The sequence below is a fragment of the Triticum urartu genome, chromosome 2A (genome assembly GCF_056163025.1).
Source record: "Triticum urartu cultivar PI428250 chromosome 2A, HENAU_Tu73, whole genome shotgun sequence".
NCBI classification, from domain to species: Eukaryota; Viridiplantae; Streptophyta; class Magnoliopsida; order Poales; family Poaceae; genus Triticum; species Triticum urartu.
The window spans coordinates 354,474,734-354,500,913 of record NC_141874.1 but is presented as its reverse complement, the minus strand read 5'-3'; the positions used below and the strand labels follow the sequence as shown (position 1 = coordinate 354,500,913).

The 26,180-nt window shown below is 46.7% G+C and overlaps 1 protein-coding gene across 1 annotated transcript in view; it reads left to right on the top strand.

Annotated features, from left to right (window-relative positions):
* The first annotated feature begins 20,143 nt into the window (after nucleotides 1-20,143).
* Nucleotides 20,144-26,180, top strand: part of LOC147985086 (uncharacterized) — a 65,096-nt gene continuing 59,059 nt past the window's right edge. Inside the window, exon 1 of the mRNA XM_087541398.1 lies at nucleotides 20,144-20,492. Coding sequence (XP_087397524.1) covers nucleotides 20,144-20,492 — 349 coding nt within the window. The remainder of the gene's footprint in view (nucleotides 20,493-26,180) is intronic.

Here is a 26,180-nt window from a genome sequence, read left to right as displayed (position 1 = left end):
GCCAATGAAAACCGCATCTCAAAACATGGAGCGGGAGGCTAAAAAACGGTTCAAAATAATGACCGGGCGGAGATGTGGCGTCTCGCTACAAAAGTTGTCAATAGATGGGACCCCTGAAATATTATACTCTCTACGGTTGTGTGTGGTACTTATTTTGCACAGCCGGACATGTTTTTTATGTTCGAGGACTACTTTGGAGTATTCGGAGGAGGAACCCGCCTTGTAATGCCGAGGACAATCTGTGCGCCGGACACACCGTCATTGTAGCCTAGTTCAGGGGCTACCGAGGGAGTCCTGGATTAAGGGGTCCTCGGGCGTCCGGGCTATGTGACGTGGGCCGGACTGATGGCCCATGAAGATACAAGACAGAAAACTTCCTCCCGTGTCCAGATGGGAGTATCCTTTGCGTGGAAGGCAAGCTTGGCGTTCGGATATGAAGATTCCTTCCTCTATAAACCGACTCTGTACAAACCTAGGTCCCTCCGTGTCTATATAAACCGGAGGGTTTAGTCCGTAGAGGCAATCAAAATCATACACGCTAGACATCTAGGGTTTAGACATTACGATCTCGTGGTAGATCAAATCTTGTAATCCTCATATTCATCAAGATCAGTCAAGCAGGAAGTAGGGTATTACCTCCATCAAGAGGGCCCGAACCTGGGTAAACATCGTGTCCCCTGTCTCCTGTTACCATTGACCTTAGATGTACAGTTTGGGACCCCCTACCCGAGATCCACCGGTTTTGACACCGATAGGCGGCAAGTAGGACGCGTGGCTGACGGTTCTCCCGTCGTCGGCCGCCATCGTGGCCACCGCTTGTGCAGTCACGTCCGCGTCCAGCTACGCCGCTATTGCATCACAAGCGGCGACTTGAGAGAGGGCGGCGACCTTGAGCTTCATCCCCGAAGACAAAGCTCTCCCGGAGAGCGTTCGTGCTCGCGGTCATGGCGGATGTGGTGCCAAGTAGCAGGACGATGCGATATGGTGTGGACCTTAGCTGGGCATTGCTGCTTTAAGTACCACATTCCGATGAGGCCAAAGCGTCTGGGCGCATCATTAAGTCACCGGAGTTTGTTCCTCGGGCACCGAGCCTATTAACAACGGCATACGAACGGAGGGCATGAATGCGGGCAGCTGGCGCCGGCTGGGAATGCACCGCGTGACAGCGCGAGAGACGAGGGTTTTGGTGTGCCAGGGTAGTCAGCTGCGATCGTGGCAACGTTCGAGATGCCCTTTGCTCACATGCGACCCCACATGTCATTGAAAAAGCAAGACGACCCAGCATGGTCTCAGATCCTGGGGATGCAGTTGGCCGCGCTACACCACTCTGCGGACGCGTCGTGGCGCGCCACACTTCGGCGCCCCGTGCATCCTCGACGAGTCGGGTGTTGATCTTCTGGTCGTGCCACAGCGCTAACGCCACCCTCGGCACACTGAAACTGACCGTGTCCAGCGATGATGAGCGTGTCGCTCACCGCGGTCGCCCTGTCCAGAGGTGGTGCTGGAGCTGCGCCACATTGCTGGCCCCCACGACCCACATGAATGGTTGCCAGTGGCGAGGAGGTCGTGGGCGAGCTCCTCCATTGGACTAGTCTGCGCCACATCATCCCGACAGGTGTGCCCCACATGTCGGTTTCCCTGTTTTCCCGGCCATATTTGAGCGTCGGTGCTCCACGTTGCGCATTAGGCACAGAACAGGTGGTTTTTGTGCCCTGGATCAAATGTGGTACAATACCAAGTTGTTACCCTAGCCCCAAGTGTGGTGGTTTCGGGTACGGTACCACCCTTTTCCTTTTCAAGTAGTGAAGTGTAACACCTGATTAAGTAGCCGGATGGTGTGCTAAATGTAGGTGTCCGACTGTCTGAAAGAATAATTGTTGTGTGCCCAGTCCGTGCCCACGTTTAGGGGTCCAACTTACCATCTTCCGGCAGTAGTAACTATACTAGTCCCTGCGTACTCCCTCTATTTTTATTTACTCCGCATTTTAGCTTTGCTCAAAGTCAAACTTTGTAAACTTTGACAAAGTTCATAGACAGAAATAATAACATATACAATAACAAATCAATACCATTAGATTCATTATTGAATATACTTTCACATCCTATATATTTGCTATTGTAAATGTTCATATTTCTACTCTTACTAGCAAGATGCCCATGCGTTGCACGTAACATCAAGATGCATTTGTATGACTAGTTTAGCTTGTGAGAGAAAAGGATGACCGAGGGAAGGCCTTATTTGCAATTGTGGAGAGGTGTGTGGGTACCTTTTTGCAAAATTGCCATAGTTTCCTTCCTATCCGTCAGATATAAATCGGACAACCTATATTGCAGGATGGCAGGCACACCATCATCACCAACTCTGTTTTTTATAAGAGTCCTTCTGATTTATATCTGACGGATAGGAAGGAAACTAGGGCAATTTTGCAAAAAGATACCCACACCCTTCTCCACATTTGCAAATAAGACCTTCCCTCATTCATCCTTTTCTCCCACAAGATAAACTACTCATACAAATGCATCTTGATGTTCCGTGCAACGCACGGGCATCTTGCTAGTGTACATAAAAAGCAGAGTTGGTGATGATGGTGTGCCTGCCATCCTGCAATATAGGCCGTCCAATCTATATCTAACGGATAGGAAGGAAACTATGACATTTTACCCGAACTCCTCTCCCCATTTGCAGATAAGGCCTTCCCTCGTTCATCCTTTTCTCCCACAAGATCTTGATTTTATGTGCAAGGCACGGGCATCTTGCTAGTTTTCTATAAACTTGGTCAAATTTTATGAAGTTTGACTTCAGTCAAACCTAATATGCAGAGTAAATAAAAACAGAGGGAGTATCTTACTGTATGACCAAGACAGAAGGGAAAACGAGACAACTTATTTTTTATTTGAGCCGTTCAAGTATAATCATGCGACGTTGCTTATTTCTCATTCCTCTCCAACCCTCTTCTCCATCGATCATGCCGCCCTCCAGTCGAGTCCATCCTCCCGCATGCGTCATTTGAACATTCCGCCGACTATCATTCGCATGTGGGCCTAGACCATGCTTGTATTGCCAACGTTGTAATTTGTCCTACATGCATACAAACAAACGGTTCGTTTAAAGTTTCACTTTGCCTCCACTACGTGTCGCTTCCCGTCTTTGTTTTGACATCCCATTCGGTTCATGCCCCGACACATCTTGACGAGATTGATTGATGTTGAGAGATCAATTGCGTGTCATGCAAGGAGATAAAGGTTTGGTATGTTTCTATGATAGAAATGACCCGCGGGGGGGGGGGGGGGGGGTCTGTGGGGATCAGAGGGAGTATATTGTACGTTCATAAGCGAAATGAACATATTGTACCCACCCTAGTCCTCTTTCAATCGATCTTCGGACCCCGAGATGAAATCAAGAGAAAACGAGTGGGTGCATGTGTGATACCTAAGACGGATTCAAAATTTTGAACCGGTGATCATAGCATCCGCAAATCATATATAAAGGGTATTCAATGTTCGTTTCGCTTTTGAACGTACAATATACCCCCTCCGATCCTTTCTAGTTTACATATAAGTTTTATGTGTAGTCAAAGTATCTCTACTTTGATCAAACTTATAGAAAAAAGTATCAACATTCAACAACGCCCAATCAATATTGTTAGATTCGTATGTACTCCTAGATTTGTATTCAAACAGAGATGGTTTCCAATTTGTTTTCAACCACGTGAATGTGCTTGTTCTCGCGCATGCTCTTCCTACTAGGATTTCTCCACGTATAGCCAGTCCAATAGTAACTTTTTTAAGCTCCCTTTCCAATAGTACTAGTGGAGTACTGACAACATATGTAGTAGAGTATGCAGTGCTCATAGTACTCCCTCCTTCCATTTATATAGGGCCTAAGAGCAAGTCTAATAAGGCCTAGTCAGCAGGCTATAAGACTTGTCATGTCATTAAAATCCTACTTGGAAGAGTGAGAAGAGAGGAGAGAGAGTGAAGCGGGCTCTTATATTCTACAGCCCGGCTATAACACATAAATCAAGAAAAAATAGTATGCATGCAACTCTCTTCCAATCATATACCTTGCTCATGCAAATATTAAATGCTTAGAGCCAACCTAATAGCCATTCTAAGAGCCAACTTACATGGCACTTTTGCCTATGTGAAGGACAGAGATGTGAAAAAGTAAGGGGAGTGAGCTCTCATGCAAGAGCCTAGCTATATACACATTACTAGGTGAATACAATAAATATGAAGAAAGAGATAGAGAGGAGATGGGAAAAAGTACTAATACAATAGCCAACCTTATAGCCCACACTATTGTATGAGTGCATATAGATGATGGCTATAGATGACATGGCAGTTCCTTATAGCCATCGGCTGGCTATATTATTAACCATGCTCTAATGCGTTTTTCAAAACCGCCTTTGACTATTGACAAGATTCATAGTACATGAGATGTATAATGTGAAAATTATATCATTTGAAGCTCCTTTCACATACAAATTTGACTGTATGCTTTTTGTAAGTTGCATGTCATATATTATTACTCTAACATTTGGTCAAAGTTAGCCTTGAAAAATGCATTAGGCCCTGTAGATGGAAGGAGGGAGTAGTAGTGGAAGTGGATCCTCTGACGTAGGTATCCCTGCCTTACCCTCCCTTTCGGTCACTTACTGGCGGACCTCATGCTTGCTAGGCCCCGCATGTTAGTTACTCAATGGGTTCGGCCACGTCAGGGGATCCTCATCCGTAGCATACTCCCTCTGTTTCTATTTACTCCGCATAAAATGGAGGGAGCGGTAGTATAAATGAAGCGGGCTGGGAGGGGGAGGGACGTCGGTTTGCTCTCAACTATCGTCCCACAAGCAAGCGAAAACGCAAGACGAAGTGCGTTCCATTCGGTGAATACCGTGGAGGGTCCAGCGTGCCGGGGTGCAACGCGAACGCGACAAGAGCGATGTACAGTCAAAACTAATTGACCGATCATCACCGGAACCACTATTCACACCAAAACCTTCGCTGCTCGGCCTACGCCAGTCACTGCACCAAAACCACACCTCCTCTCTAGCCCATTCCCCCACCTTTCGATCCCCGCCCGCATCAAGCGTCCCCTAGTTCGCCGGAAATCCACGGTGCGCCGCAAGATCACGTACTACAAGATGCTGACGCCGGAGCGTCGCACAGAAATCGCGGCGGTGGTCGATGCCACAGACCTCCGTTCCCAAGCTCGCTTTGCGGTGGGCCAATCCCCGAGTTCTCTGGAGCCAAGCTACAAGGAGGACGAAGCCGATCCAATTTTCATGACGGAGGTCGCTACGCAGAAGGCCCCCGATGGGTATGAGACGATGGACGTCGACTTTGTGTCGGCGTCCGAGTCCCCCATGGTGTAGGAGGACCAGCGGTTCAACCTGGCGATACTGATAGAAGCGAAGGTGTCCTGATGTTTTGATGAGATGGTGGCTATCGTTTCTGTGGGAGTCAACCTTGACGATCTGACTACGAACGTGCGAGACATCGCGCCTTAGCAATCGCTAAACCAACTTACGAGGGGTTATTGACCACGCCGGAGCACGATCAACCTGACCACGAGGGTCTGTTTCCTGCGAGCAAACGAAGAACAAGCAAAAACTGATATTGCAATCTGGATATTGCGAATATAAGATGAAAGCTTTATTGATCAAGGTGGGGTTCTGTGACGTTTTGGTCTGGTCGTTGGACACAAACGAAGTACACGAAGTTGCAGCTATGGCGAACTTTTAATCTAAACAAAACCCAAAGTCTAAACGACTCCCTAAGGGATGTATATATGGAGGAAGAGGGGGGGGGGATTTCATGGCCCTTGGAGGAGGGGTCCGAAACCAACCCTAACTCTTGTTTCCCCACATATACGGACTCTAAAAACAGCCTATCCTTAAGTATTTCAAAAATACATGGGCCTGGCCCAATAATAAGGTGACACAGCACCTAAAATAGCCTCTGAACGAAATTTATGAAGTGGCATCTTGTATATTTCGTCCAAGGCTTCATGAACTCCTTATGGTGGCTTCAAAGTCCTGAAATCATCACTTGTAACTCCGTTCTTGATCCCCTTGCGCATGCCACCCCCTCCATGCTTGAACTTCTTCTAAGGTTCATCTTTCTTGTCCAAGCTAGGCCCTTCATTTGTAAGCAAAACAAATGTATCCAATTTAGGCAGCATCATATTCTCATGAACATTAGAATCGTAACCAAGAAAAGGAAGTACATGATAATTCAATTGGCGTGCGCGAGCTCTAGTAATTGGTCAAGTATGTATAATAGCGGGGGCTGTGGGTGTAACAATGGTATTGATGTCCTCATCATCATCCCCTTCTTGAAATGAAGTGGTCCTCGACGAAAGTTCATCGTCGTCACCCAAATAAGGCTTCAAATCTGCAATGTTAAAAGTGGGACTAACCCCAAAATCTGCAGGCAGCTCAAGTTTATATGCATTATCATTTATTTCTAACACCTTAAAAGGACCATCAGCACGTGGCATTAGCTTTGATTTGCGCAAATTAGGAAATCTATCCTTACACAAATGTAACCAAACATGATCTCCAGGTGCAAATACAACATGTTTTCTACCCTTATCTCCAGCAAGTTTATATTTAGCATTCATACGCTCAATGTTTTCCTTAGTTAACTCATGCATTTTTAAAATCAATTCAGCACGTTCTTTAGCATCAAAATTAACCTTCTCCAAAGATGGAAGAGGCAACAAATAAATAGGTGCATAAGGTAGGAAACCATACACAATTTCAAAAGGGCACATCTTAGTAGTAGAATGCAATGAACGATTATAAGCAAATTCAATATGAGGCAAGCATTCTTCCCACATTTTCTTGTTATTCTTCAAAACAGCCCTAAGCATAGTACAATGTTCTATTGACTACTTCAGTTTGTCCATCAGTTTGGGGGTGACAAGTAGTACTAAAAAGCAGTTTAGCCCCCAACTTAGCCCATAAACATCTCCAAAAGTGGCTAAGAAATTTAGTATCACGATCTGAAACAATAGTATTTAGCACACCATGCAAGCGAATAATTTCACGAAAGAATAAATCAGCAACATTAACAGCATCATCGCTTTTATGACATGGTATAAAGTGTGCCATTTTCGAGAACCTATCCACGACAACAAATATGCTATCCCACCCCTTCTTTGTTTGAGGTAAACCTTAAACAAATTCCATAGATATATCCTCCCAAGGAACACTAGGTACAGGCAAAGGCATATATAAACCATGAGGATTGAGTCGTGACTTAGCTTTTTGACATGTAGTGCAGCGAGCAACAAAACGCTCAACATCCCTCTCATCTTTGGCCAAAAGAAATGTGTAGCAAGTATATCCTCCGTCTTCTTGACGCCAAAGTGTCCCATTAATCCTCCTCCATGCGCGTCCTGCAACAACAAAAGACGAAAGGAGCTAGCTGGAATGCATAGCTTGTTAGCACGAAACACAAATCCATCGTTAAGAACGAACTTGTTCCAAGTTCTCCCTTCCTTACAATTCTGCAATACATCTTTAAATTCAGCATCATGCACATATTGATCTTTGAAGGTCTCCAAACCAAATATTTTAAAGTCAAGTTGTGAAAGCATAGTATAACGACGAGACAATGCATCAGCAATAACATTTTCTTTACCTTTCTTGTGTTTAATGACATAAGGGAAAGTCTCAATGAATTCAACCCATTTAGCATGTCTACGGTTCAGTTTTGCTTGACTTTTAATGTGTTTCAAAGATTCATGATCAGAATGCATAACAAATTCCTTTGGCCATAAAAAATGTTGCCATGTTTCTAAGGTCCGAACAAGAGCATATAATTCTTTATCATAAGTAGAATAGTTCAGACTAGGCCCACTCAATTTTTCAGAAAAGTATGTAACAGGTTTGTCATCTTGTAATAACACACCTCCTAATCCAATTCCACTAGCATCACATTCAAGCTCTAAAGTCTTATTAAAATCAGGAAGTTGGAGTAAAGGAGCATGTGTCAACTTATCTTTTAATACCGTGAAGGCTTCTTCCTGTGCGGTACCCCAAACAAAAGGCACATCCTTGTTTGTAAGCTCGTTGAGAGGTGCAGCAATGGTGCTGAAATCTCTCACAAAACGCCTATAGAAACCAGCGAGGCCAAGGAAACTCCTCACTTGTGTGACCGTTTTGGGCTACGGCCAACTCTCAATAGCTTCAATCTTGGCTTTATCAACTTCAATTCCCTGTGGAGTAACAACAAAGCCAAGAAAAGATACTCAGTCGGTGCAAAAGGTGCACTTTCCAAGGTTACCAAACAAACGTGCATCACATAGAGAAATAAAAACGACACGTAAATGTTCCAAATGTTCCTCCAAAGATTTGCTATAAATCAATATGTCATGAAAGTAAACTACCATAAATCGTCCAATGGAAGCACGTAAAACTTCGTTCATTAACCTCATGAAAGTACTAGGTGCATTAGTTAACCCAAAAGGCATGACTAACCACTCATATAATCCAAACTTAGTTTTAAATGATGTTTTCCATTCATCTCCCAATTTCATACGAATTTGATGGTATCCACTACGCAAATCAACTTTGGAGAATATTGTAGAGCCACTCAATTCATCAAGCATATCATCTAGCCTAGGAATAGGATGACGATAACGAATAGTAATATTATTAATGCCTCTACAATCAACGCACATACGCGACGTACCATCCCTTTTCGGCACTAAAATGATAGGAACAACACAAGGACTAAGGGATTCGTGTATATAACCTTTGTCGAGTAGTTCTTGTACTTGACGCATAATCTCCATCGTCTCCTCTAGATTGGTACGGTATGGTGCACGGCTGGGTAATGATGCACCGGGAATTAAGTCAATTTGATGCTCAATCCCTCGAATAGGTGGTAATCCCGGTGGCATGTTGTCGGTGTCAAAACCAGCGGATATCGGGTAGGGGGTCCCGAACTGTGCGTCTAGGCGGATGGTAACAGGAGACAAGGGACACGATGTTTTTACCCAGGTTCAGGCCCTCTCGATGGAGGTAAAACCCTACTCCTGCTTGATTAATATTGATGATATGGGTAGTACAAGAGTAGATCTACCACGAGATCAAGGAGGCTAAACCCTAGAAGCTAGCCTATGGTATGATTGTTGTATAATGAAGTTGTCCTACGGACTAGAACCCTCCGGTTTATATAGACACCAGACAGGGTTAGGGTTACACAGAGTTGGTTACAATGGTAGGAGATCTTGAATATCCGCATCGCCAAGCTTGCCTTCCATGCCAAGGAAAGTCCCATCCGGACACGGGACGAAGTCTTCAATCTTGTATCTTCGTAGTCCTGGAGTCCGGCTGAAGGTATAGTCCGGCTACCCGAACACCCCCTAATCCAGGACTCCCTCAGTAGCCCCTGAACCAGGCTTCAATGACGACGAGTCTGGCGCGCAGATTGTCTTCGGCATTGCAAGGCGGGTTCCTCCTCCAAGTCCGTCAAGAAGATTTTATACACCAAGGATAGTGTCCGGCTCTACAAAATAAGTTTCCCCATATTGCCATAGAGAGAATAATATCAACACAAATCTAATCTGCTGACGCATTCCGCAGCGTGACATCATACTACGGCCAAGTCCTTTACTCGAATCGTTTTTACTTTTCCACCTCAGCATGTTTAGCGAGGCGGTTTCCTTGGCACGTCTTGTCAAAGCAGAGATCGTGTGCCCCCTTTTATGGGATTCTCATCAATAGGGATGTGGGTAACCCAACTGCGCCATTTATCACGGCGCTTGGGAGGCAAGCGAGTTTTACTAGGCTGGTGGGGACGCACAACCGCATCCGCCCATATAAGGGGATAAGGATCCACCTTTTTACCTACGCCTTCTTCCTCCTTTGCCTATCCATCTCCTGTGCACTCGAGCTCCAGCGCCCAAGCCCGCGCTTCCTACCTCAACCTCCTCCAGCAATGTCCGGAGCGGGAGGCAAGTGGATGGTCTCCTCCGTCACGGAGGGCCATGTCAAAAAGCTAAGGAAGGCCGGATACTTGTCCAAGGACATCGCGCACTGGCTTCCCGAGGAAGGGAAGCTTCTCCCCACACCAAGGCCCCATGAGAGGGTAGTATTCCTTCCCCACTTCCTCCGCGGACTGGGTTTCCCACTCCACCCATTTGTCCGGGGGCTCATGTTCTACTATGGCCTGGATTTCCACGATCCGGCCCCGAACTTCATCCTCAACATCTCGGCGTTTATCGTCGTGTGCGAGGCTTTCCTCCGCATCTGCCCCCATTTCGGCCTCTGGCTCAAGACCTTCAACGTCAAGCCCAAGGTGGTGCGCGGCAGCCAGGCGGAGTGCGGAGGCGCCATGGCGGGCAAGATGGCCAATGTCCTATGGCTCAAGGGCTCCTTCGTGGAGACCCTGAAGGGGTGGCAATCATGGTGGTTTTACATCACCGAGCCGCGTGATCCGAAATGGATCGCAGCCCCCGAGTTCCGATCCGGACCCCCCACGCGGCTTATGTGAAAGAGATGGGCCTGTCGTGGGGCGATGAAAAAGAGGTGACCGGATTGCAGACATGCATCCAGTCCCTGGTGAGCAAGCCGATTAAGCTTGTCAATGTAGTCCAGGTTATGCTCGTCCGGCGGATCCTCCCGTGTCAACAATGGGGCTTTAATCTGTGGGAGTTCGACCCGGCGCAGCACCAAACCCTTAACCGGCTCTTTGACACGACGTATGAAGACGTCTGGAAGGTGCTAAACAAAGGCACCGAGGCTCCCACATCCGCTTCCGAGGACCGCGGATACAGCTCGCAGCGTCACGCTAGCGAGGTAAGCTATTTTCACCTTTTACAGGATGTTAAGTTTCTTCATAGTTTGACTCTATGTGGGATCTAAACTCCCTCACCTTTGACAGGCTTGGCAGGCGCAGTCCGGATCGATTAACTGTTCGGCTCCCTTGCCCGAAGACCCAGCCCCTGGTCTCCTAGTGAAGCTGCTGGTTCCGGCGCCTTATGTGGTGCCGGAGAAGAAGGCCAAGAAGAAGAAGGCCACGGGGACTCGAAAGAGTACCCGTAATGTGGTGGTGTCGGACTCGTCATCCGACGAGTCCGAGACGCTCTCCTCCCATGAGAACGAGGAGGAGGAAGAAGAACACTCTCCCCCTCCAGCGGGGGGAGGAAAGAAAAGGAAGGCCGCCCCAACGGGGGAGGCCGAAGGGTCCAGGAAGAGGAAGACCCTTCCGCCGAACTACTCCCCCGACGCCGAAGAGGACGAAGAGGAGTGGCCAGATAGGGCCAAGCGTCCGGCGAAATCGTAAGTATTCGGATATCAGAGTAACTCATGACATTCCTTTGTTGCACAGCCTTCCCTAATGTCGAACATAATTATGCAGCCCGCCCCGGGCCGAACTCAACGAGTCGTCGAGCGGCTCCCTGGATTCATCGAACGTGAACTCAGTTCCACCCGCTGTCTCCCCACGCACTGCGGATGACGCCGAAGTGGCGTCGCAACGAGCTCCGGGGCAGGAGGAGGTGGTCCTGGAGGAGCCGCAAGGCGACCTCCCGGACTCCAGGAGTAAAGGGGACAAGACCCCCCAGGGCTCCAAGTCCGGCTTTGTGCTGGACACCGCGCCGGAATCTTCAACAGTTCCGGACCGCGGTAGGCGAACTCCTTCCAAGAGGAGCAAGCCTTCTGAGCCGGCGGCCTCCGTTCAACCGGAGGTGCCGGACAATCTGCTGGAGGTGCTTGACGGCGCCTCCATCAACGAGGAGCACCGTACTATTATGAGTACGGTGATCCAGAAGGTTCAGTCTGCCAACAGCGGACTGAGTGAAGCTTGCGCTAGCCTTCTAACAGGCTTCGAGGTAAGTAAAAAATATGTAAGAATATAACCGCATAGACAGTAGCCCCTGATGCTCTGTTTGGCGTTCGGAAAGAAAAGCCGAATAGAGGATCTATTAAATTTCGCAGCAGTCTAACAACAAAGAGTCAATATGCGTATGCAGGCTTCGCTGCTAGCCACCACCGCACTGACTGCGGAGGTGGGTGCCCTGAAACAGGGACTCGAGCGGACCGAGCAAGAGCTCGGCCTTGCCAAGCGGCAGCTCGAGGAGAAAGAAGGTAAGAAATACCTTACAGAAAAAGTGCCTATAAAAAGACGTGATTGCAAAAAATAACAGGATTGTACTGCTTATTGTAGGGGCCACGACTGAGGTGGCGACCCTCAAGCAGGCGCTGTCCGAGGCCGAAAAGAAAGCGGCCGCGGAGCGCACCGAGCGAGAGAAACTTGAGGCCCGGGTCGGTGAGGTGCAGCAACAGCTTCAGGCTCTCATGAAAAAACATGAGAGTCTGGAGCTTGAGTCAAAGACGCAAGAGTCCGAGCTCACGGCGGCCCTTGAGACTGCCAAGGCCGAAGCCCAAAAGGCCCTCCAAGAGTTGGAGGAGATGAAAAAGATAGCAGCGGGTAAGGCATTCTTTATGCAAAGCAGAAATATAAAAGTAAACTACTTGTTACTTACCCGAATCCGGAGCTCTCCAGGGGCATTCACAGATCTTCCCCGCAGCGTATCCGACGCCGCCGCATTCTACCAGCTGAAGAGGGCAGCTCGATGGAGAAGGTGTTCTGGTCTCAGTATGCTGAGGCCAGACACCCTGTGCCCTTGAGCGACCAGCTGAAACAGCTGGTCGAGCTCCACAAGGTGGCCGAACAGGCCATGAAGGGCTTCATAGTTCGGCTGTGGCCCGGAGAGGCCCTTCCTGGGAGCTACTTCAGGCTGGTGCGGCGGCTGGTGGAGGCCTGTCCAAGGCTCGAGGTCATCAAGCGCTCCGTCTGCATTGAAGGTGCCCGTAGGGCCCTTGCCCGTGCAAAGGTGCACTGGGGTAAGCTGGACGGTGAGAAGCTTGTTAGGGACGGGCCGCCGCCGGGGAAGGAGCATCGCAAGCCCGAGAACTACTATAAGGATGTTCTTGCGGGTGCCCGCCTTGTGGCGGATGAGTGTACCAAGGATGTAATTTTTGAATGAACTCGCTCGTGTTTATCCTGTGCGCTGAAAACTTGTTCATATGCGCTAAGCAATGCTTGTTGAATTTAAAATATTACTTTCTGTGCAGTCGTTTATCAAAGAATTGAGAGATGGCCAGTCGTCGGCTTCTGCCCCCATGCCACTAGTGCTGGGGTGTTCGGGATAAACCTGAGCGCTCTTTTTCCCATAGTTGGGTCCTTCGAGGGAGGCGCTCAGCACAATGAACCAGGCAATCGGACTATAATGCTTGAACACTCTCACTTAGCCATAGAACTCTATAATTTTAAATTTCGGCGAAGCCCCTAGTTAGAAGACCGAGTTCAAGGCGCTATCCACGCCTTGGCCGGACAAAGCCGGCTCCTCGCTAGAAGCGGCATAAGTCTTTAGGGACTCGAAAAACCTCTCGAACAAAAAGTCCCATCCGCGCTCATCGCCAAGCTTGCCTTCCACGCCAAGGAAAGTCCCATCCGGACACGGGACGAAGTCTTCAATCTTGTATCTTCATAGTCCTGGAGTCCGGCTGAAGGTATAGTCCGGCTACCCGAACACCCCCTAATCCAGGACTCCCTCACACGTCTTGTGGAAAGACGTCAGCGAACTCCTGCAAAATGTTAGTGACAACAAGAGGCAAAGAGGAAGGCACGTCCTCGAATGAAAATAATGCCTCTTTGCACACAAATCAAAGCGGCTGCTCGCTCATCGCCAAGCTTGCCTTCCACGCCAAGGAAAGTCCCATCCGGACACGGGACGAAGTCTTCAATCTTGTATAAGGAGTTGCATGATAAATTTCAGCAAATGATGAGTGGACAAGTGCAAGATGTGCTAAACAGATTTGAAGAGGCCATGGAGAAGATAGATGGCATGGAGAAGATGTTCGAAACAAAGCTCGATAACAAGTTTAATGAATTGCTCGCGCATCTTCCACCACCACCACCGGCTGCCCCTAACGCACCTCTACAACAGCAACAACAACGTCGCTTTCCAAATCAAGTGGGACAAGCAAAGCGTGTTCCCATTGACCCTGGGAAAAATTCTGGTACCGCTATTGATGCTTCTGCCGCTCCTGCTGCTACTGAAGAGGTGGAGGACCATTACGAGGATGAGGTTGACCAAAATCAGAACTACATGCAACCACCACCACCACCACCACCAGGTCGTCCTCATGCATATCATCGCAACGGTAGGGCTGCACCACCACCTGAGGTACATGACCATCTTCCTAAACTAAAATTGAATATTTCACCATTTGAGGGTAGATATGTTACTGATATATATCTTACTTGGGAGTTAGAAACTGAACAACGATTTACATGTTTACAATATCCGGAGGAGAGACATGTTCCTGCTGCTATTTGTGCTTTCACGAGCTTTGCATGCGTTTGGTGGTCTGAACATTGTAGATTATATCCTATTCCAGCTACTTGGGCTGCTTTGCAAACTGCTATGCGTACTCGTTGGGTTCCACCATATTATCAACGTGAATTACTTCAAAAATTGCAGCGTTTAAGACAAGGAAAAAATTCTGTAGAAGACTATTATCAGGAATTACAAACTGGCATGATTAGATGTGGTATTGTTGAGGAGAATGAAGCTATGCTTGCACGTTTTATGGGTGGATTAAATAGAGAGATTCAGACCATTCTAGAGTATAAGGAGTATACTAATATCACTTGTTTATTCCATCTTGCTTGTAAAGCTGAACGTGAAGTGCCGGATCGACAGGCATTGGCGCGCACTAACTTTTCTGCAGGTCGATCTTCATCATGGACACCACGTGCATCCTCTACTTCCACTCCACCAGCACCTCCATCAGGTGCCACCTCCAGCCGTCATACAAGAAAGCAGGCACAACAACCACTATCTGCCAAGAGCACACCTGCCGGACCTGCGAAGATCTCTTCTTCTTCCATGGCATCAACAGGGCACACAAGTGATATTATTTGTCGTCATTGTAAGGGAAGAGGACATTTTGCGAGAGAATGCCAATCTCAGCGTGTGACAATTGCTACTGAGGATGGTGGGTATGAGTCCGCTAGTGACTATGATGAGGAGACTTGGCTCTTATTACACGTGAAGAACACGGTGGAGATGATTCTGATCATGAGACGCAATACATGGCTCCTGAAGATGCTGACAGGTATGAATGTTTAGTTGCTCAACGTGTTTTGAGTGTGCAGGTTACACAGGCCGAGCAAAATCAGAGGCATAATTTGTTCCATACAAAGGGAGTTGTGAAGGAACGTTCTGTTCACGTCATCATAGATGGAGGGAGCTGCAATAACTTGGCTAGCATGGAGATGGTAGAGAAGCTATCTCCCATCACAAGACCACATCCACATCCTTACTACATCCAATGGTTCAACAACAGCGGCAAGGTTAAGGTAACACGTACTGTTCGTGTGCATTTTAGTATCTCTACATATGTTGATTATGTTGATTGTGATGTGGTACCTATGCAAGCATGTTCCTTATTACTTGGTAGACCATGGCAATTTGATAAAAATTCTGTACACCATGGTAGAAACAATCAGTATACTCTTGTTCATAAGGATAAAAATATTACTTTGCTTCCTATGACTCCTGAATCCATTTTGAAAGATGATATTAATAGAGCTAATAAAGCAAAACAGGAGAAAAATAAGAGTGAAAATCAGATTGTGGCAAAAGAATTTGAGCGACAAATGAAACCTAATAATAAACCATCTAGTGTTGCTTCTGAAATTAAATTGAAAAGTGCATGTTTACTTGCCACAAAATCTGATATTGATGATCTAGATTTCAGCAAATCTGTTTGCTATGCTTTTGTGTGCAAAGAGGCATTATTTTAATTCGAGGATGTGCCTTCCTCTTTGCCTCCTGCTGTCACTAACATTTTGCAGGAGTTCGCCGACGTCTTTCTAGAAGATGTGCCACCAGGATTACCACCTATTCGAGGGATTGAGCATCAAATTGACTTAATTCCCGGTGCACCATTACCCAACCGTGCACCATACCGTAACAATCCAGAGGAGACGAAGGAGATTATGCGTCAAGGACAAGAACTGCTCGACAAAGGTTATATACGCGAATCCCTTAGTCCTTGTGCTGTTCCTATCATTTTAGTGCCGAAAAAGGATGGTACGTCGCGTATGTGCATTGATTGTAGAGGCATTAATAATATTACTATTTGTTATCTTCATCCTATTCCTAGGCTAGATGATATGGTTGATGAATTGAGTGGCTCTACAATATTCTCCAAAGTTGATTTGCGTAGTGGATACCATCAAATTCGTATGAAATTGGGAGATGAATGGAAAACATCATTTAAAACTAAGTTTGGATTATATGAGTGGTTAGTCATGCCTTTTGGGTTAACTAATGCACCTAGTACTTTCATGAGGTTAATGAACGAAGTTTTACGTGCTTTCATTGGACGATTTGTGGTAGTTTACATTGATGACATATTGATTTATAGCAAATCTTTGGAGGAACATTTGGAACATTTACGTGTTGTTTTTATTGCTCTACGTGATGCACGTTTGTTTGGTAACCTTGGAAAGTGCACCTTTTGCACAGACCGAGTATCTTTTCTTGGCTATGTTGTTACTCCACAGGGAATTGAAGTTGATAAAGCCAAGATTGAAGCTATTGAGAGTTGGCCGTAGCCCAAAACGGTCACACAAGTGAGGAGTTTCCTTGGCCTCGCTGGTTTCTATAGGCGTTTTGTGAGAGATTTCAGCACCATTGCTGCACCTCTCAACGAGCTTACAAACAAGGATGTGCCTTTTGTTTGGGGTACCGCACAGGAAGAAGCCTTCACGGTATTAAAAGATAAGTTGACACATGCTCCTTTACTCCAACTTCCTGATTTTAATAAGACTTTAGAGCTTGAATGTGATGCTAGTGGAATTGGATTAGGAGGTGTGTTATTACAAGATGGCAAACATGTTGCATACTTTTCTGAAAAATTGAGTGGGCCTAGTCTGAACTATTCTACTTATGATAGAGAATTATATGCTCTTGTTTGGACCTTAGAAACATGGCAACATTATTTATGGCCCAAGGAATTTGTTATACATTCTGATCATGAATCATTGAAACACATTAAAAGTCAAGCAAAACTGAACCGTAGACATGCTAAATGGGTTGAATTCATTGAGACTTTCCCTTATGTCATTAAACACAATAAGGGTAAAGAAAATGTTATTGCTGATGCATTGTCTCGTCGTTATACTATGCTTTCACAACTTGACTTTAAAATATTTGGTTTGGAGACCATCAAAGATCAATATATGCATGATGCTGAATTTAAAGATGTATTGCAGAATTGTAAGGAAGGGAGAACTTGGAACAAGTTCGTTCTTAACGATGGATTTGTGTTTCGTGCTAACAAGCTATGCATTCCAGCTAGCTCCGTTCGTCTTTTGTTGTTGCAGGAGGCGCATGGAGGAGGATTAATGGGACACTTTGGCGTGAAGAAGACGGAGGGTATACTTGCTACACATTTCTTTTGGCCAAAGATGAGACGGTATGTTGAGCATTTTGTTGCTCGCTGCACTACATGTCAAAAAGCTAAGTCACGACTCAATCCTCATGGTTTATATATGCCTTTGCCTGTACCTAGTGTTCCTTGGGAGGATATATCTATGGACTTTGTTTTAGGTTTACCTCGAACAAAGAAGGGGAGGGATAGCATATTTGTTGTCGTGGATAGATTCTCGAAAATGGCACATTTTATACCATGTCATAAAAGCGATGATGATGTTAATGTTGGTGATTTGTTCTTTCGTGAAATTATTCGCTTGCATGGTGTGCCAAATACTATTGTTTCAGATCGTGATACTAAATTTCTTAGCCAGTTTTGGAGATGTTTATGGGCTAAGTTGGGGACTAAGCTGCTTTTTAGTACTACTTGTCACCCCCAAACTGATGGACAAACTGAAGTAGTCAATAGAACATTGTCTACTATGCTTAGGGCTGTTTTGAAGAATAACAAGAAAATGTGGGAAGAATGCTTGCCTCATATTGAATTTGCTTATAATTGTTCATTGCATTCTACTACTAAGATGTGCCCTTTTGAAATTTTGTATGGTTTCCTACCTCGTGCACCTATTGATTTGTTGCCTCTTCCATCTTCGGAGAAGGTTATTTTTGATGCTAAAGAACGTGCTGAATTGATTTTAAAAATGCATGAGTTAACTAAGGAAAACATTGAGCATATGAATGCTAAATATAAACTTGCTGGAGATAAGGGTAGAAAACATGTTGTGTTTGCACCTGGAGATCTTGTTTGGTTACATTTGCGTAAGGATAGATTTCCTAATTTGCGCAAATCAAAGCTAATGCCACGTGCTGATGGTCCTTTTAAGGTGTTAGAGAAAATAAATGATAATGCATATAAACTTGAGCTGCCAGCAGATTTTGGGGTTAGTCCCACTTTTAACATTGCAGATTTGAAGCCTTATTTGGGTGAGGACGATGAACTTTCGTCGAGGACGACTTAATTTCAAGAAGGGGAGGATGATGAGGACATCAATACCATTGTTACACCCACAGCCCCTACTACTATACATACTGGACCAATTACTAGAGCTCGCGCACACCAATTGAATTATCAGGTACTTTCGTTTCTTGGTAACGATTCTAATGTTCATGAGAATATGATGATGCCTAAATTGGATACATTTGTCTTGCTTACAAATGAAGGGCCTAGCTTGGACAAGAAAGATGAACCTTGGAACAAGTTCAAGCGTGGAGATGATGGCATGCGCAAGGGGATCCAGAACGGAGTTACAAGTGATGATTTCAGGACTTTGAAGCCACCATAAGGAGTGCATGAAGCCTTGGACGAAATATACAAGATGCCACTTCATAAATTTCATCCAGAGGCTATTTTAGGTGTTGTGTCACCTTATTATTGGGCCAGGCCCATGTATTTTCGAAATACTTAAGTATAGGCTGTTTTTAGAGTCCGTATGTGTGGGAAAACAAGAGTTAGGGTTGGTTTCGGACCCCTCCTCCAAGGGCCACGAAATTCCCCCCTCTTCCTCCATATATACAGGCCTTAGGGCGTCGTTTAGACTTTGGGTTTTGTTTAGATTAAAAGTTCACCGTAGCTGCAACTTTGCGTACTTTGTTTGTGTCCAACGACCAGACCAAGACGTCACAGAGCCCCACCTTGATTAATAAAGCTTTCATCTTATATTCGCAATATCCAGATTGCAATCTCAATTTCTTGCTTATACTTTGTTTGCTCACAGGAAACATGCCCTCGTGGTCAGGTTGATCGTGCTCTGGCGTGGTCAATAACCCCTCAGAGTTGGTTTAGCGATTGCTAAGGCGCGACGTCCTCGCACGTTCGTAGTCGTATCATCAAAGTCGACTTCCTCTAAAACGATAGCCATTATCTCATCGAAAGACGGGACACCTTTGCCTCTATCATAACCCCTCGGAAGTTTGTTTAGCGATTGCTAAGGCGTGACGTCTCGCACGTTCGTAGTCGGATCTTCAAGGTCGACTCCCACAGAAACGATAGCCACCATCTCATCGAAACATCGGGACACCTTCGCCTCTATCACACTGTAGCGCCTCGAGACCGATGTGCCAGGTGTCCTTCAGTTATTCGCTGTTGTTGCCTTGTCATTGCTTGCGTGTCATGCATTGCATATCATGTCATCATGTGCATTTCATTTGCATAAATGTTCGTCTCATGCATCCGAGCTTTTTCCCCGTTGTCCGTTTTGCAATCCGGCGCTCCTATGTCATCCGGTGTCCCTTTCTACCTCTTTTCGTGTGTGGGTGTTAAACGTTTTCGGATTGGACCGATACTTGTCATGCGGCCTTGGTTTACTACCGGTAGACCGCCTGTCAAGTTTCGTGCCATTTGGACTTCGTTTGATACTCCAACGGTTAACCGAGGGACCGAAAAGGCCTCGTGTGTGTTGCAGCCCAACACCCTTCCAAACTGGCCCAAAACCCACCTAAACTCCCACCATCATCTCGGTCGTTCGATCACGATCGCGTGGCCGAAAACCGCACCTCATTTGGAGCTTCCTAGCTCCCTCTACCTATAAATATGTGTCCCCCTCCAAAAATTCACGGATGAAACCCTAACTTCGTCCTCCTCGCGCCACCGGACACTTCTCCACCGCACCGGACATGTCAGCACCGCCCATCAGCGAATCCGGGATCGCCACGTGGCCTCCGCCGTCCCGCCGCCGCCGGGGCCCGCGGAACCCAGATCGGACCCGCGCGGGCCCATCCCGCCGCCGCCAACCGCGGGCGCTGCCCGAGCCGGCCGCCCTTCGCCGCACCTCCACCGAGCCTCCCCGCCGTTCGCCGCCATGCACCGGCCGCCGCGTGCCGCCTCCGCTGGCGACGAGTGTCGCGCCGCTCTCCGACCCCGCCGGCCGCCTCCCGCGTCCCCGGGCCACCGCCCCGCGCCACCTCGGTCTCCGCGTGCCTCACCGCCGCCCCGGCGACCTCCTCTCCGGCAGGATCCAGCTCCGTCCGCCTCTCCCTCGTCTTCTCTGGTGACCCCGCTCCGATTCCGGCGACCTCGAAGTCCGCGCCCAGCTGGATCTAGATCTGGATCGAATCTCGGTCGACTTTTTCCTCTGAAACCCTAATATTTTTTGCTATCTTTGACATGCCATAACTCTGCATCCGTAGCTTCGATTCGTGTGTGTAGCATATCAAAATGTTCGTCTCGACGAGTACATCATTTCATCTATTTGCATCATTTTCATTTGAGCTCATCTTGATGCCCGAAATGCTGTTGGAAGAGGGCTATGTGATGATTATGTCAGATCTGTTTCAGCAAATGGCCTTTTGTCATTTTTGCCATGATTAATGTGTGCATGCTATGATCCTGAGCTCTACATGTGTTTTGTTAAATGCCATTCCATCTTTACAGGGGTGTATGCCATGTATTTTTGTGATATTTGTGGTGACTAGCACAAGCATGCAAAGTAGCTTACTCAATGATGCTGATTTCAGGGACTTAGAATTTCACAGTCCTTGTCCTGTTTTTGTCTTTATGCCATATGTTAATGTTGTTTCCTAGTGATCCGTGCCTCTTTTGAGGATGATCAGTAAGGATGTTTTGTTAATATTGTGGTGCTCTATCCATCCATGTCTTTGTTTGAATTTATGGAGCACCCTAGCTTGAGTCAATCGAGCCCTACTTTCGCTATAAAATGTTCCTGGCAGATTGTTAACATGTTTAGCGATTTTGCCGAGCTTGTTGTTATTGATCCGTGCATGCTATGTTGTTGTTCCTGCCATGTCTAGCTTCTATGCCATGTATTTTTGCTGGTTGTATGCTTAGTATATCATGCCATGCTTTTTAGTGAGTGCATCGAGCTCGTAAACATGCCTACTTGATGTCTGTTTTGCATGCTCCAGTTTTTCACTAAGTCTGAATCTGTTTATGTTTTTGCTATGTTCACATGCTTGCAATTGTATTTTCTGATACCTTTTGGCTCATGGTCACTAAGGGACTTTTGTTATATGCTTTGAGTAGCTTCATGTCATGCCTTACTTTGCCATGATATGTTCCTGTAGCATATAGTTATCACGCTCTAAACTTTGCTTCCTGCTGATAAATTCCTGACATGTTAATTTCACTAAGTCTGTAACCTGTTATCGTTTGCTCTTTTGCCATGCTTGTTTGAACCTGCTATTTAGTGAATTAGCCGTAGCTCAGTGTTCATATTTTGTCAAGCATCATGAGTGGATCCCTGCCATGCATTTTGTTGCCATGTTTGAGTGCTGCAGCATATTTATCTTGATGCATTTAGAAGGCTACTTGCTGTTTATCGCAGACCGGTGCCATATTTGTTTTGATTGCCATTTCCAAACTGTGCATCCGATTCCGGTGATCTTTATATCAATTTTGACCGAAATCACCTCCCCTTTCCAGTGGCACTCTTGGATTTCCAAGTTGAGGCCACGTTCAATCATTCCTTTTCAAATCATGCATATGCATCACATACCGCATCTCGCATATCATGCCATGTTCATGTGTTGGTTGTTTACTATGTTGTGTGCTTCTTTCCGGTGTTGCTTCTTTGGGTTGGTTCCGATAACGTCGCGTTTGTGAAGAACCGTTCAACTTCGTCCGTTTGTCTTCTTCATGGACTCGTTCTTCTTCCTTGCGGGATTTCAGGCAAGATGACCATACCCTCAAAATCACTTCTATCTTTGCTTGCTAGTTGCTCGCTATTTTGCTATGCCTATGTTGCGATACCTACCACTTGCTTATCATGCCTCCCATATTGTTAAGCCAAGCCTCTAAACACCTTGTCCTAGCAAAACGTTGTTTGGCTATGTTACCGCTTTGCTCAGCCCCTCTTATAGCGTTGTTAGTTGCAGGTGAAGATTGGAGCTTGTTCCATGTTTGGAACATGGATATTTGTTGGGATATCACAATATCTCTTATTTAATTAATGCATCTATATACTTGGTAAAGGGTGGAAGGCTCGGCCTTATGCGTGGTGTTTTGTTCCACTCTTGCCGCCCTAGTTTCCGTCATATCGGTGTTATATTCCTGGATTTTGCGTTCCTTACACGATTGGGTTATAATGGGAACCCCTTGACAGTTTGCTTTGAATAAAACTCCTCCAGCAAGGCCCAACCTTGGTTTTACCATTCACCACCTAGCCTTTTTCCCTTGAGTTAGGCCAGCCCAAGGGTCATCTTTATTTTAACCCCCCCGGCCAGTGCTTGTCTAAGTGTTGGTCCAAACTAGAGCCCCTTGCAGCGCCACCTCGAGGAAACTCGAGGGCTGGTTTTAGTTATACGGATTGCTTATCTGGTGTGCCCTGAGAACGAGATATGTGCAGCTCCTATCGGGATGTCGGCGCATCGGGCGGTCTTGCTAGACTTGTTTTACCATTGTCAAGGATGTCTTGTAACCGCGATGCCGAGTCTGATCGGATTATCTTGGGAGAAGGAATATCCTTCGTTGACCGTGAGAGCTTATGATGGGCTAAGTTGGGACACCCCTGCAGGGATTTGAACTTTCGAAAGCCGTGCCCGCGGTTATGGGCAGATGGGAATTTTTTAATGTCCGATTGTAGAAAACCTGAAGTTTATCTTAATTAAAATACATCAACCGCGTGTGTAACCGTGATGGTCTCTTCTCGGCGGAGTCCGGGAAGTGAACACGGTGTTGGAGTTATGCTTGACGTAGGTTGTTCTAGGATCACTTCTTGATCATAGTTTCTCGACCGTGCTTTGCCTTCTCTTCTCGCTCTCATTTGCGTATGTTAGCCACCATATATGCTAGTCACTTGCTGCAGCTCCACATCATACATTTTACCCTTCCTATAAGCTTAAATAGTCTTGATCGCGAGGGTGTGAAATTGCTGAGTCCCCGTGACTCACAGATACTTCCAAAACCAGTTTGCAGGTGCCGATGTTATCGTGCAGGTGACGCAACTGAGCTCAGGAGGAGCTCGATGAACATCTTTTCCTTTGTGTTGTTTCGTTTCAGTCGATCAGTAGTGGAGCCCAGTTGGGACGATCGGGGATCTGTGTAGCATTTGGGGTAGTCTTATTTTATTTTGGTTCCGTAGTCAGACCTTGTGTGTATATGGATGATTTAATGCTTTATTCATGTAATTGTGTGAAGTGGCGAGTGTAAGCCAACTATGTATCCTTTTCCCTTAATGTATTAGATGGGTTGTGGTGAAGATTACCTCACTTGCGACATTGCTTTCAATGCGGTTATGCCTCTAAGTCGTGCTTCGACACGTGGGAGACATAGCCACATCGAGGGCGTTACACACACGATGATGCAACCGCAAATTCAACAAAGCAAAATACTGAAAAGACTATGCAAAGGCTCAGATTGGTTCGGATATGATGAACTAACCCTAATTTTTTGGCTTTTTTTCGTGGACTGTAGGTATGAAGAACAGACTCGATCTAAACTACGAAAAACTGTAAAATCTCACCTAGCAACCTGGAAATCTGATACCACTTGATAGAGGTGAAGGTGTCCCGATGTTTCGATGAGATGGTGGCTATCGTTTCTGTGGGAGTCGACCTTGATGATCCGACTACGAATATGAAAGACGCCGCGCCTTAGCAATCGCTAAACCAACTTCCGAGGGGCTATTGACCATGCTGAAGCACGATCAACCTGACCACGAGGGTCTGTTTCCTGCGAGCAAATGAAGAACAAGCAAGAAACTGAGATTGCAATCTGGATATTGTGAATATAAGATGAAAGCTTTATTGATCAATGCGGGGTTCTGTGACGTCTTGGTCTGGTCATTGGACACAAACGAAGTACGTGAAGTTGCAGCTATGGTGAACTTTTAATCTAAACAAAACCCAAAGTCTAAACAACGCCCTAAGGGATGTATATATGGAGGAAGAGGGGGGATTTTGTGGCCCTTGGGGGAGGGGTCCGAAACCAACCCTAACTCTTGTTTCCCCACACATACGGACTCTAAAAACAGCCTATACTTAAGTATTTCGAAAATACATGGGCCTGGCCCAATAATAAGGTGACGCGGCACCTAAAATAGCCTCTGAACGAAATTTATGAAGTGGCATCTTGTATATTTCGTCCAAGGCTTCATGCACTCCTTATGGTTGCTTCAAAGTCCTGAAATCATCACTTGTAACTTCGTTCTTGATCCCCTTGCGCATGCCATCATCTCCACGCTTGAACTTGTTCCAAGGTTCATCTTTCTTGTCCAAGCTAGGCCCTTCATTTGTAAGCAAGACAAATGTATCCAATTTAGGCAGTATCGTATTCTCATGAACATTAGAATCATTACCAAGAAACGAAAGTACCTGATAATTCAATTGGCGTGCGCGAGCTCTAGTAAGTGGTCCAGTATGTATAGCAGCACGAGCTGTGGGTGTAACAATGGTATTGATGTCCTCATCAGATACTAAAGGAGGACCAGGAGGCAGAGGCTCAACTCGACGCGGAGCATGCGCATGCCCCTGCCATCGAGGGTCTCCTGCAGGCGGAACCGGATGTCGTGGATGTGAACCGGGCGGCGGAGGCTCAACTCGACGCAGAGCGCGCAGATGCCGCTGCCATCACGGCCCTCTTGTAGGCAGAACCGGGCGTCCTGAACTTGAACCGGGCGGTGGAGGCTCAACTCGACGCAAAGCACATGGATGCCGCTGCCATCGAGGCCCTCCTGTAGGCGGAACCGGACGTCCTGGACTTGAATCGGGCGGCGGAGGCTCAACTCGATGCGGAGCGTGCAGATGCCGCTGCCATCGAGGCCCTCCTGCAGGCAGAACCGGACGCCCTGGACTTGAACCGGGCGGTGCTCTCGTTCGTGTAGAGCACCCACACGCTCCGCGTGAACGAGTAGGTGGAGGCCGAGGACAACCATGGTGCGGAGACACACATCGGCAGCTACGATTGGTTCGCGCCGGCAGCCAAAGACGACGAGGCCGTCTCGTTCTACAAGCAGTGATAGTTTTTATTTATGTTGTTGTTTTTAGGGATCTTTTGTTGTGTAAGAACATATATTGTTATGCAAGTCACCTGACTTTCATCATTTGGGTCCGTCTACCATTTCAGGCGGTTGGATGAATATCCTACGTCTCCTAACCCTTCTTCCTCACCTCTTCTTCTTCCCCAACAGACCATTGCACGCGCTGTACGGATCCACCCCAACATGCGGTTGGATAAACATAATGTATGAATGGAAATTATCTGTCAGCGGTAGCACGTGTTAGTGAGGGTGTGTTCCCTTGGTTGGGTTTGCGGCATGCAGGAGCGCCTGTGTGAGGGTGCGGTGCGACCGCGGCATGCAGGAGCGGCCGTGTGAGGGTGCGGTGCGACCGCAACAGCCATGCGCAAGTGTACCTCGTTTTTCATTTTGAAAACTTTATGCAAGCTTGGCAAAAATGTGTGGCGAAGTATGGCAATGTAAGGCCTAGACCCAAACAGGATAAGTATGTACGTACTAGGAGTACTAGTGTTAAAAAACAAAGGCGGGGTTTTCCTTCGCGAGATTAATCGATACAAATCCTCGTTTGGCGTGTCAATTAATGTGTATTTTTTTCTCCAAAGCCCAAAGAGCTAACCATCTCACTCCTCATCGCTTGATTAATGTAGCGCCATGCAAACAAACCTTCTCACTTCTACATGCATGCAAGGGTATATTAATGTCCTTGGTGGCTAGTACGAGGCCAACCCCATCAATTTTGC